Raw genomic sequence first — 13,557 nt, 5'->3', positions numbered from 1 at the left:
GAAATAGTTAAGCCAGTTTTATTTTAATGAGGCCAAACACCACAACAGTAGCCATGACCATTGGTCATATTATAAAATTCTCTTGTTTATTAGAAAATTCCCTCTTACCAAGTATGCATTTTACTTGATGTGTGTTCCTCTCCTAAGTTTTCCTCTCCTTGAATTTCTGAAACAAGTGTAAGGATTGACATTTTCTCTCTGACCACTGGCTTAGCACTAATACTGTACCAGTAAAGTCTAAGTCATGAATGGTTGAACTCTCAAAAAGCTTTGGGGAGGGGGAACAAAAGCCTTGCCAGACTACTACACCTCCCAACCTGCTTGCTAATCCAGCAGAAATACGGACTGGGAACAGGCTTCAAAAACTGAACCTCAGTAGTACACAGGACTCTTAACACAAAAGGTATACGGGGAAGTGTCTTCAAATGATTGGGCAGATTGTTAGATTTGGACCCGGCCCATGCCTGCTCACCCCGTGCTCTAGCTGCAGATTCTGTAGACCACCAAATAGTGCCAGCTGGGGCATCTTGCTGTTTCTTCTCTGTTGCTCGTGTGAGAGTTCTACCACACTGACAGATTTTAGCAGCAAAATCCCTTACAGCAGTCTAGTGCTGAAATCAGTAATCCTTCATGCTGTTCAGAAGCTTGAATCCATTGGAATCAGCCCTTCACTCCCAGCTTTAATGACCCCCGAGATATAGGACATTGTACATATCCATACTGACTTTTGCACCCAGGACAAAAAGACTTCTGTTTCTCTCTTCTGCTATCAGTTGCATATTTTGTGGTGTTGGCGGTGAGCATTCTTCCCAAGTTTTCTGTAGTTTTATTTACTTTGATTTCTCTGCCTCTTGTTGGTAGGTTTGTACATAGTTATATTGATGCTCAAACTAATGTGCTAGGTAAACCTCTGGGACTTTTTTCTTTTCCCCCTCATCCATTTTCTAGGTAAAGGTCTAGAACTTCTCAATGGGCAAAGGAGCACCCCTCAAATTTCCTGTGAGCATCGAAGCAGTTGGGGATAGTATATGGCAAGAGTCGGACTTTTCTGGGTTTCACTTAGTTCTCTGAGGAACTATTATTGCCTGAAACACAGGTTTCTTTGCATAGCATGTAAAGAATTCAGAGGCTTTGGGGGACATAGGTTCTGTTGATCTTTGATATCTCCAGCCTGATGGTATGTGTGTGTGGGGTATGGGTTTTCCATTAAAGGAAATAATGCATTGCAAAGCGTAGCACATAGGAGGTGTTCAGAAGTTGGTGGCTTTTATTTTAATTGCACTGCTGGTTTCTCAAGGGTCTGGAGTGAAGATCTGCAATTTCCTTACCCCCATGATCTCTTTATTATTCTCTTGACTTTGACTTTGTTTTCACTTCTGTTATTCTGACTGTCTTGAGCAATTTTTATCTTCTCAGTATGTCAAATATTTACATTCTTAGAAGTATTCTTAGATTTTTCTTTGGGGAGCAGCAAATTCTTTCTCCTTCTCTTTACCTCTCTTCCTTCTCTCCTTATCTTTTACTCTATAAGGACAAAGGCGGTGGGGGCAGGGTGGGGGGGGGGCTCCTCCGACCCTTAAAATTTTAAGTTATAATAAATTGCATATACCTACCATAGTCTTAGATTTAAAAAAAGAGTACCTTTCCTTACCCACCATGATCCTAAAGCAGGCTTGCTACAGGTCATGGTCACCAAATGAGTTCTTACAGATTCATAGGGAAACTAACAAATTTAATTTTCTTCTGCTTTTTCTCTAGTGAACAATTCCATTAGACTCATTTGTCTACATTCGTGGGAATGCACAGCCTATTGGATAAACTGAAAAAGATAATGCAGCCATTTAAAAGATCAAAGTAGTGAAATCCTCTCCCCGGCCCCCAGCATCTTGGGCAAGGAGAAAAGTTAATGAAAAAATGCAAATGTTGAACTTTTGGTAATTTAGTTGTATTTCTTAAAATATACTTTTTGTTGGTTTCAGTGTTTTACTGAGTAATAAAATTGGTTAACAGTATTCCCACATGGGGATTTGTTCACATCAGCACATAACAGAGACAGAAGAAGGGATTGGTTTATTCACATTCATGCTCTCCCTCTCTCTCTCTCTTCCCCTCCCTCCCTCACTCCTCTCCACTCCCCACCCCTCCCTTTACCCCCCTTCTCTCTTCTCCCTCCTCCTCTCCCTCCCTGTCTCCCTTATTCATTTTTCATTTTATATCTTCCACTTCCCATTTTGTCTCTTTATAATCCCCTGAAAATTACAATCTAAAAAAAAAAGCAAAGATAAAAAGAAAACTAAACCATGAAATAAATAAGACATTTCTTCACATGAAATTCAAATCAGTTCCTCTTTCCAGATCCTAAGAAGCCTACTTAATTAGATTTTTGCCTGTATCCTGCTAAATATCTGTAATAGGTGAACTGTGTCTGTACATCAGACTCATTTACAGTGTATCTGTGTTCTCAGGCTCAGTGTCGCGCCTTCCCATTTGACCCTTTTATTCCTGCAGGGAGAGGTTATATAACTGTTTATTCTTCCAGTTTAGCAAGTTTGTCTATAAAGTTCAATGTTAAATAGATCACCTATCAACCAGTGGGTAATTATTTGATTTTTTTTTTTTTTTTTATTTCTTGTCTGTCCCCTGACCCTGAAATAAATATTCCACGGGGAAGAGATTTTATCTGTATTGTTCAATCCCATATCCCAACATGCAGCAACAGTACCTAGCACATAGTAAATACTGAATTAATACTCGTCAGGTGAGTCATTGATCATTTGTGTGTATGTGTATGTGAGAGAGAGTCTGAGGATTATTTTTCTTTTAGCCACGTTTGTTTTGTTTTGGTCTTTGAAGCAAAAATAGTTCACAGAGAGGACTTTTAAAGTTCATAGTGCTAAATTCAGTGTTATAAGAGTTGGCTAACCTCTTCACCATGTATGAATAGATAAGAAGCTCTTATGTTTTTCTCTTGACCCCTACTACTAATGTGTTTTAGTCTTGTCTTCTGAACTACACTGTAACCTTCTTCAGATGAAGGTGTGTGTCCTGTTGTTTGGGTCCATTCCTTACAGTGCTTAGCACAATTTCTTGCACCTAGTAGGTGTTTCTTAAATCTTTGTTAATAGCAGATTTACCCCGTATCCCTACAAGGACTGTTGACTGGTTAATGTGCAATCAGGAAGTTAAATGTTATGTATTATATCATTTTCACAGGATTTATGTAAATATTATAATTAAGTTCTTTTTGTGATATTAATTCCAAATATAATTACGTGAGTTGAACGTGTATTATTATGACAGGATAAATTCTACATATTTGGGGGTGGGGAGAAGGCCTACTATTGAAAATTCACTTTTTTTCCAAATAAAAAAACAACACTTAAATATTTATCTCTAATGTTGAAATGACTTTGTATTTTGGTAGCACCGGGCTACGATGTGTTAGTAATATTTACCCATCTTATCCCTTCTGCACACTTGATTCGATACAGCATCAATTTTCTCGGGAAACCAAGATGACTTCTTTCATTTGCCCTTCAAATTGGATAGTGGAGGTGCTGGGACATGATCGCTCCCTCTGCAGGCCTTATGGTCAGACAGCATGGGGGCTGCTCTCTGAGAGGGTAGCCTCTGATTAGGCTAACTCTGGACCCAGACTCTTTAACCTTTCAATAATTCTTCCTCTCCCAAATAAGCAAATGCTGCTGGGGCCCTTTGCTGAAGTCAGTAGAGGAGAATCTATAGCTCCACAGATCAGCCAGAGGGAAGGTTTTCTAAGAGTAACAAATCTTTTCTGTTGCAACCTGCTTTTTCTAGAAGCTTTTTGTCATTCTGGCAGTAAACTGTTTTCCACTTGCTGCCTTAGCAACAAGACCTGAAGTCACTTCCCCCTCCAGTCTGCGGTTTGGTTATAAGAACACTAACACCGTACACAGAACTGGAAGAAAATACCATACTGGAGAGACCTGCAGACATTACCTGCTTCTTGGGTCAGAGAATTATTTATGTACATTCTTAGCACCTCCTTGAAAGGAAAAGTCAGACAGGAAGTCTTAGAAGTGATGAATCCAAACCCCACACAGTTGCAAGTCCCTAGCAAATGTGGAGCTAAGGTTCTCGCTAGATGGCTGCATCTGGCCGCAGCAGAGTTCTCTGGCTAGCTCAGAGGAAGAGCCAAAATGTTAAGGAGCCCTTCTTGCATTACAGTCTCAGGCTGAATCTAGTTTCCTCAAGAGTCTGTGTTTAACCCAAGGGTATGAAGTTCGCCTCGAGAATAAAACTTTGTTTACCAAAGAATAGAATTCTGATGGATTTTGGCTTCAGGTGTTCCCTTGAGAGCTCATTTAACTATTTCTTACTGAATTCAATTTTATCTGGTAGCAGAACCCACTCAGTACAGACGTGGGTGATCCTGTAACTAGAGGCAAAGGTTAAGGGTTAACTGTAACCTCAGGTGGGCTTGTGGTCCACCAGAACTGAAGACTAGAGAATACCAAAGGATTTAGAGTGGGAATGTACAAGTTGCTATTTTTCTATACTTTCTACTTTACTGTACTTCCCTTAGTATGTTAAAGATGTATGTGACTTAGAAATCCAATCTGGTAGCACCCTGACAAGAAATGATAGAACAATAGATGAGGAATAGGAATCTGTACATTCCCAGAACTGGTAGGGAATGCAGTGAGTCTCCAAAGCAAAATCCCACTAGGACACAGTATTATGATGTCTCTCTGTTAGGAAATGCTAACGTGTTTTCCTTAATGAATTAAAACTCCAAACTTCTAGAGTTTGCACAGAAACGAAACTCTTCTGTGGGCTTGGGTAACTAGACTCAATATGGGCAAAAGATTCTTGGCTTGCTTCTTCATGTAAAGCTGACTCAGGTCAAGAACATTTTAAATAGACTTTTCTGGGGACTAGACGCTTGAAGAATGAAATGCCGTAGAGCCAGGTCATTTGCAGCTGGAATGTGTACTGCTGTGGCCACAGTGCCTCTGCTGTGGTGCCCGAAGAGGAAGAGCGAGTGCCAGCCTGTGTTCTTGAAGTCTGCCCCTGCGTGGGCCTGCCTCCTCCTAGACGAACCTTCTTAACAGCCACAGCTAGGGACACTCTTCCAGACAATCAGCGTTCTCAGGGTCCAAACCAAGATATTTTGTATCCAGTGATCTCTACTCTTCGAATTTCTGATTAATGCCGAGTGCTGCATTAAACACTTTAAATTCTTACCTCATTTAAATATCTTATAAGGTGTGTGTTACAGACCGCATTTTATGGAGAAGAAAACTGAAGTTCAAAAGTTTAAGGCGTTTTGTTTTTTGGTTTTTGGTTTTTTGCCCAAAGTGACAGAACTAATTAAGTGATGCGGCTGGGCGACAACTGTGGTCCTGTTAGACTCGAAAGCACACTCTTCAAAACTCCATAGTGCCTTTCAATTTTAGAGTGCTCTCCTTGGAGGCTTTAGGTTTCATTTCATTAAAGAAGGAAGAATCTCTTTTCACCCACAATATTACAGCTCCTGGAAACTTCTGCCTGGAAACATCCTGTTGTGAACTGTGTTCCGGGATCCTGCCCCTGTCGGGGACGAGGAGACAACTAACCCGGGGAAGGGAGGAGCACATTAGAAACAGACGGTTACATGAGGGCTCACGTGGACAGCATTCATCCCCCTCAGAAATGGCCAATCTGTTGCATATGTGCCTTTCTCAGCGCTGTTTAAGTTTTAATTATCTTCCAACTGTCTGAGCTGCTGTTGAGGATCTCTGAGAGAACAAAGGCCGGCTGCGAGATTTTTCAGCAGTGCTCCTCTCTGCACACTGATGAAGTCACTAGCTGCCACTGCCCTTATTATCAGGTTAAATGAGAGTCTGACTGTGCTTTGGAGAGATGCCAAAAGGAGAAAAAATTAATCTTAAGCTCTGCCCCTTATTCAAAATCTTTTGTGGCAGAGAAAATGTGATATCCACTCCTGTTTAGGTGTTATGACCCAGAAGCAAGTCTGGCTTTGTTTTTCAAAAAAAAAAAAAAAAAGAAAAAAAGAAAGAGAGACTAGACCCTCTCCTATCCCCATCCCTTGGACTTTCAATAGTGCAGGTAATAACTTCTCTTCTGCCTCAGGGATGCTCCATTGTGAGCACCATGAAAGAAACATGCTTGTCATCAGAGATGGTACCTGTGCTGGTCCCTCTCCCTCTAAGCACTGCTCATGGGTCCAGGCCTCTGAGTTCTCAGTGTAGAGCTCCAGGTACCCCTGCCAGTCACTGAAGTTGAGGGATTAGTGGAAGCCTGTTTCCCACCTTCTAGCACAGACCTTTAGTGAAGAACAGAGTCCTGTGCTAAACAACACCCTGCTGAGAAAGAGGAGTGTGGTGTTTTTCTTGTGACTTGGTTACCGTTTTTTTTTTTAATGTATTTGAATAAGGACTTCATGCCATTTTTGTGAATTATGCTATAATTTTGTGGAGACTTTGAAAGTATTGTAGAACCAGAATAATTAAACTTGTTATGAGCATTACGTGTAACAGGCTAATCAAGAAGTGTGATGTACAGTGGCAAATTGCTAATTTGACCTGAGGATTATGCGGCAGAGATAACATTATCTTCATTTATATAGAACTTTCTATCTGGAGGCATCTCTCAGTGCTCTTCGAACCATATACATTATCTTGTTTGTTATCATAAGCACCATCATTAAAGCTGTAAAATGTATTCCAGGACAGTCTTTTGTTTGCAGTTTCCTACACTTAGAAGATGAGGGAGGGAGGGAGAGGTTGTATATTTTCTCTTATTTTTGGTATTTGCACCAGGGTTAAGTTTATCTAAAGTTGAGAACATGGTACCATGTAATGATTTAAAAAGAAGTGGGGGGGGGGGACATTACTGCATTCCCTTAGGTCAGCGTGGAGTCTTAACCTTAAGAACTGCCAACGAGGAAGGCTCTGATCTGTCATTTCCTGGCTCCTCTACCTTGTACAGTGTTAGGAGAGCTGCCTCTCCTTTGGTGGAGACTCAACCTAGGGAACAGGAAAGTGATCTGATCAAATTCCCCAAACCACATTCCCTCCATTCCCTCCAAGGTTGCAGACAGCAGCACTCAGGCTGTCACGACCATGAGCACCTGAAAGTGCTATGCTGTTTGAGTTCTTGCAGGTTTAAGGAAATGGACAAAATTAGATCCAGGCCACTGTTCCAGGCTTAACACACCCCTTCCCTTCCAGCAAGTCCGTAGAGACCTGTCACCACCAGCAGTAGAGAACAGCACAATTCCTGTTCTACACAGACCACTTAGAACTTATGTTACACGAACCGCACCTACCCACCCAAACCCAGTAACATCAGTACCTTCTATCTGCCTTGAGGGCTCGAGGGAACAGATCGGGGCCAGCCTCCTGCTTAGCCAGAGGGCTCTGATGAGTGCAGCAGTTGCGGTGACTCTCCACACAGGAAGGATGGTGTCTCCCTGCAGTGGGCATGCCCGGGAGATAGCATTCATATGGGTTATGAAGATGAGTGGCCAGCTCATGTCAAGGAGCAGATGGCTAAATGAGGTGTACCGGGAATGCTGTGAGATTCATGCTTGAAGGAACAGGAGGGAAGATAGCTTATGAGATAAAAACCCCAAATACAGTCTCCTTAATGTGAATATTTTAAATTGGCATTTACATTATACAGTTAACTTGGAGTGATGAGAAATGTAAGGGAATTACCGAATTAGTGAACAGCGATTAACTCAGAAGTAAAATTATATCATCTAAGTCGAAGGTTGTTTTACACAGCAGAGGAAGGATATTACTAAAACCTTGCCCGGTCTGTCATCGCCTAATTGAAATGTGTTCATTTAATATGCCCCATCCTTCAGAGTGCATAGCTCATAATTTGGGAGAGTACTATCACTTAATCTAGTTATTTTTCCTGGTTCTTCCTTTGAATCCCGGTAAGACAGTGTGTGTGGCACATTCCCCAGGGATTTGTGTGACACTCAGAAGAATGAGTTTGTCTGTTCATTAACCTGTGAACTGGCGGGTCCCTTTGGAGAGTGAAAGGAACAAGTCACTCCAAGGTTAATGCTTGTTTGTCGGAGGTGAAGCCTCCAGGGAGACGCAGAGGGTGAGCAGGCCAGGATGCTCAAGGACTGCCCCATGAAACTCTGCACTGTGTCCGGATGCCAGATCCATGTGGCCAGGAGGGAGATTGCCGAGCAGGCTGGGTACCTCTGCGGATCACTTCCTCTGGTCAGGAGAAGGCTTCCCAGCAGTCAAGTGGGGTGGGGGTGGGGGCTGGCGTAAGTATATAGGGTTAATTTTCTACAAGGATCTAGGAGCAGTGTTGAAATATAAGAAACTGTGAACAGTTTCGGTGGATCTGTCTTTTACACAAGAAGGCAACATTGATTTCATGCATTTGCCTCCAATGGCTGAAATCTTTCCTTGAGTTGGAAAACATTTGATTTTGCGAGTGTTTGTGCACCTGTGCGCAGGCACATTCCTAACCACAAGACGAAGGTGGAAGCGGTTTGTTATTCTCCAGTGTAAATGCCTCATGGACATGCAGTTATACTGACATTCAGGGGTTGAGCTTGAATAGCACCTGGTCTGAATTTCTGGGTAAATCAAATCTAAGTTCTGCTTAGTTCTCTGGAAAGTGGTATGTCCCTAATTCTGCCGTAATTCTTCTGGGCTCAGTTGGAGCTAGCCCTAAGGAGCAGGTAGAGGGTCTGAAGTCAAGTTCAAAGTCTACTTCAGTCCTAGCACACTGTATGTGTACAAAATGTACTTTATTCTGTTGTCTCTGGATTGGTTGTGATAGAAGCTTGTTTTCTTCAACAGATTTTCTTTTTACCCCCAGGTATATTCGAATAGTTGGGACTCACAACACAGTGAACAAGATTTTTCACATTGTGGCTTTTGAATGTATGTTTACAAACAAAACCTTCACTCTTGAGAAGGGGCTGATAGGTAAGTATCACAATTACATTTTTGTATATATGCTTAGATATTTTATCTTCAAATATTTTGCTATCTCATTAACTCATCTTAACCCACCTCTTAATCAGCTTTTGACTAAAAATTGGTTGATTTGAATGCCTTATGGCTGAGTAACATAGAAGAAGTCTTATATTTTTAGAAGTAGTCAAAATAATAATAACCTTAAAAAATATAAATATTGCACTAGGAGTTAAGAATTGATAATGTTCTAGTGATGCATTCAGACTTGCTATGTGAGGAATGCTTATGATAGTCAGGCAAAGCCTTTTACACCAAAGGCTTTTCTATATTTAATGGTAGGTAGGATCACGGAGGAAGTCTGTAGAATATTGATCCAACGCTCATGCTTTCCAAGGCTATGGAAGTATTTTGGCCTTTAATTGGATATGAATGCTGTGCTCACTGTGAGAGTATCTTCTTTTCATGGACACATCAGTCCATGTTTGCACTGTTTAGCCAAGCTCACCTTGGCTGAAAATGCCTGCCTGTAATTTAAATAAGACCGGAGTAACTGAATTGTCATTGTGAAAGTCAGGTTATCTTGTGGGAAATACTGTCTGACTGATCTTTCAGAAGAGTATTTTTAGTTGCTATTTGGTTGTGTTCTGTTGTGTTTTGTTTTTGTTTTAGATAATACTTAGCCTGGCATTGTTTACAGCCCATCCCGGGTCTTGGCACCCTAGATAGCGCGAGCCATGCCCCCGGCTTTTTATACACGTGCTGCAGAGATCCTAGTTTGACTCACTAGTGCCTCAGATCTGTGTCTTTACTGCAGCTTCTTTGGAAAGGGACTCTGTACGTTCAGGTGCCCTTGACTTGCTATTTCTAAAATAGAATTTTGTCCCTTTATAAAGGGATCCACGTCTTCTCTCCTTCTGAGGTCCCCTCCATCTGAGACGTAACATACGGACACACGTCCTGAAAACATGGTGATGACCAGAACAGGAAAGATGAGTGTAACTTGTAAATGTTTCCTAACTCTTGGGAAGGTCCTAAGTCTAAATTTCCTTAATACCTGCTGTGTCCTAAATGTAATCCTTTACTTAGGGAAGTTTGGAAGACTAATATTAATAGTGTAGCAGGAGTAGAAATTATTCCAATGTGTAGAGAACATTTAGGGCTCAACTAAGATAAATAATTTGGTATTACCTTTGTTGTGCATGTAACTTTTGATATTAAATACAAATGTTAATCACTGTGGCGACTTGTAAGTAATTTGAAAGTCGACAATGCTGAAACATTTCCTGGTATTGTTAAGGCTTTTAATCCTGTGGGCTGTATGGAATTGTGGTGATGGATGGTTGCAAGGAGGGCACATATTTTCACCTGCTACCCATGTTCTGTTATATGTGGGCCCCACTGTGCATGTGATTGTGTAGTTAGGGGTGTCCTTACCGAGAAGGATCTTAGAAACCCAACCACCTTCCTAGTCCTGGCGTGCACACCACTTGGCTACCCATCTCGACCCCGTGCACTGCGTTCTTGAACATGCTGCATAGCAGGCACCCTCTACTTCAATCAGTCTCCCCTTCTTATTGGAGGAAGAACAGGTTTGTGGACATGGTAATTATCCAAGAAGCAGGTCTGTGTGGCATGAGAATCCATTACAGGATGAAACTCAGGATCAGTGGTGGTGAGGGATGTTGTTGTTGGTCTGCATTTTTTGTCCAAAGCGAAGTAGTCAGCATTATCAGAAGCCATAATGGTCTCAGACATGTCAGGGGATGAAAGAAGATTGCAGAGATGCAGGAAGTGTGTTTGGTTTCTGGTCAAACACTTTTCTTCGAGCCCTTTTCTCTGATGCTCATGAGTTTGAGTGCAGAGAGCACTGCAATCATCTGCCTGTCATCGTCCCTCAACTGAATGGGAGCAGTGGGGCAGGTTGGCAGGTATGTACGTGCACTTGGCGGTGGATGGCCTGCAGTGGGATCCTGTCTGGCCCTCCTCCTGCCATCCTCACAGCTCAAGCTGTCCCCACGCTGGGCAGACAGGGAGGCGGTGTGAGTCGTAGGGGAGTGCAGGGGGATTGCATTATCCTTGTCTGACATGGCAGCGCTGCTTAGTTTAAAGGGGCGTTTGAAATAGCAATGGCCAACTTTCCACATTGATGATCTCAGGTGCATTTTGGCTGCACGCAGGCCTCAGCCAGCCGCCCGTCAGGGGCCTCCAAGAAGGGAGTGGTTCTCCAATGGGGGCACAGTGTACGTCAGAATCATCTGGAGTCACTTTTAGATGGAGCTGCCTGCTGTTTACTCCTTCCTGTGCCCTGTGAAGTACACACTTCTTCCTTGAGAACCACTGCTATGCACTCCCGGCTTTCAGGGAGGAAAAAAGTAAAAAGTAACATAATATCGTCGTGAATGACTAGTAGGGTATCAGACCCTCCTTTTACGGTTTAAGATTCAGAACCTCTCTCTTTCACAGCTCCTGATCTTTGTTTCATAGTTCCCGCTACTCCCATTGGGGCAGTACTCTCCTTGTAGGCCTCAAGATTACTTTAAACATATTTGTGGTGGTTTTTTCTTTTAATCAGATTTTAGGATCATTTCTTACAACATACCATGATGCCAGGAAAAAGTAAGCTTTGTGTGGTTTTAGTCCTGTTTCCCAGCGGAGAGTTTCTTGCATGTCCATCCCTCACACATCTTCACTTGTGCAGATTTGTGGGGAAATCCCTGGGAACAGGCCCTACCTCGACCAGATCTGGTGTCAGCCTCTCCCAGCTCATCGGCTGCTGCCCCCACAGCCCCTTCTCATTTGGTGGCTGCTTCTGGATCGCGCTGGGATGTATCCTCGCCTGTGAGAGTCAGCCTGTGATGACCATCTCCTCTTTGTTAGGAGGTGTTGATAGAACTCTAACCTTCTGACCCGTGAGGCATGGAAGGAATAATTAGAATAGATATGACCGCTATTTTACAACCATTCAACCTCCCAAAGAAGGCATTTGCTTTGCCTTAGCACTCCACCTTGTGATACACAATGGCATTTGCCAAGTCCTTGTACTTTTTCATAATAATTGCCAAAGCTTCCTTTCATTTAATCTTGCATTTAAATTCACTTACAGACAACCTACTTTTGTCTGTATGCTGCCCACTTCCTGTCTGTCATATTATTTTGACACCAGTCCCAGACATTTTATCATCTTATCCATAAATATTTCAGTATGTTGTCTCTAAAAAGTAAGACCCCCTTTTTTTGTACCCATAATGACGATGTCATTGTAATATCCCCAAATTGAACTGTAACTTTTTATTGTATTGTTTTTTAAGTTTATTTATTTATTTATTTTTAATTTTTATTTACTTTTTGAGAGAGAGAGAGAGAGAGAGCAAGCATGAGTGGAGGAGGGGCAGAGAGAGAGAGAGAAAGAGACAGAATCCGAAGCAGGCTCCAGGCTCTGAGCTGTCAGCACAGAGCCCGACGCGGGGCTCGAACTCACAGACTGTGAGATCATGACCTGTGCTGAAGTCGGACGCTCAACTGACTGAGCCACCCAGGCGCCCCTATTTATTTATTTATTTATTTATTTATTTATTTATTTTGAGAGAGAGCGTGCACACACAAGCATGCGAGGGAGGGCAGAAAGAGAGAGAGAGAGAGAGAGAGAGAGAGAGAGAGAATCCCAAGCAGGCCCCACGCTGTCAGTGCAGAGCCCAACAGGGGGCTCAAACCAACAAATCTTAAGATCATGATCTGAACCAAAATCAAAAGTCAGACACTCACCTGACTGAGCCACCCAGGTGCTCCAGGATATTTAATACTCATAAAAAGTTACAGTTCAAGAGTGACTCTTGATTTCGGCTCAGGTCATGACCTCACGGTTCATGAGTTTGAGCCCTGTGTCAGGTTCTGCGCTGACAGTGAGGAGCCTACTTGGGATTCTCTCTCTTTGCCTCTTTCTGTCTCTCTCTCTCTCTCTCTCTCTCTCAAAAAAACATTAAAAAAAATATATCCAGTCCGTGCTCAGATGTCCCTAATTGGATCAAAGTCTAGAGTGAGTTTATGTGCTTTTACAGGTTATTTAAATCAGAATTCAGATAAGGTCCATACTATCAATAAACAGTATGACTTTTAAGTCTCTTTAAATCTGTAGGTTCCCTTCCACATTTCTGTCCATCTCTTTCTCTCTTGTTTTTCTCTCTATGGATTTATTTGTTGAAGAAACTAGGTTTTTGTCCTGTAGAGTTTCTAACAGCTAGATTTGGGTGATTAAATCCCCATGGTAACATTGTCATTTTTTTTGTTTTTTGTGGTATTTTTTGTAACTTAGTAGTTAGATAGAGGCTTAATCTGATTCAGGTTCTGGGGGGTTGGTTTTGTTTTGTTTTTTGTAAAAATGCTGTGTAGGTGGTAGTATATATATGTTTATTAAGAAACACAGAAAATCTTTGATTGTCTCTCTCTTTTGGATGTTCCCCTTCATTCATGATTGTTTCCTGGATTCATTATTTCATAATTTGCAATTGCAAAATGATTATTTTCTTATCGTATCCTTCCTTCTTTATTTAGTGGCTAGGAAGAGAAAAATTTCCTCGACGCTTATTTGATAATTCTGAGATGCAATTGGCCAGGGAAA

General features: G+C 42.0%; 1 protein-coding gene across 6 annotated transcripts in view; it reads left to right on the top strand.

The window, feature by feature from the left end:
* The window catches only part of BTBD9 (BTB domain containing 9), a 413,308-nt gene that overhangs the window by 258,461 nt on the left and 141,290 nt on the right, over positions 1-13,557 (top strand). For all 6 annotated transcript variants that reach the window (XM_042938624.1, XM_042938625.1, XM_042938626.1 and 3 more), the window contains exon 7: positions 8,842-8,951. In XM_042938624.1, the coding sequence (XP_042794558.1) occupies positions 8,842-8,951 (110 nt within the window). The remainder of the gene's footprint in view (positions 1-8,841; positions 8,952-13,557) is intronic.

The sequence above is a fragment of the Panthera leo genome, chromosome B2, assembly GCF_018350215.1.
Source record: "Panthera leo isolate Ple1 chromosome B2, P.leo_Ple1_pat1.1, whole genome shotgun sequence".
NCBI lineage: Eukaryota > Metazoa > Chordata > Mammalia > Carnivora > Felidae > Panthera > Panthera leo.
Note: the sequence above shows the minus strand (reverse complement) of the source record. Positions and strands in the feature narration are given on the sequence as shown.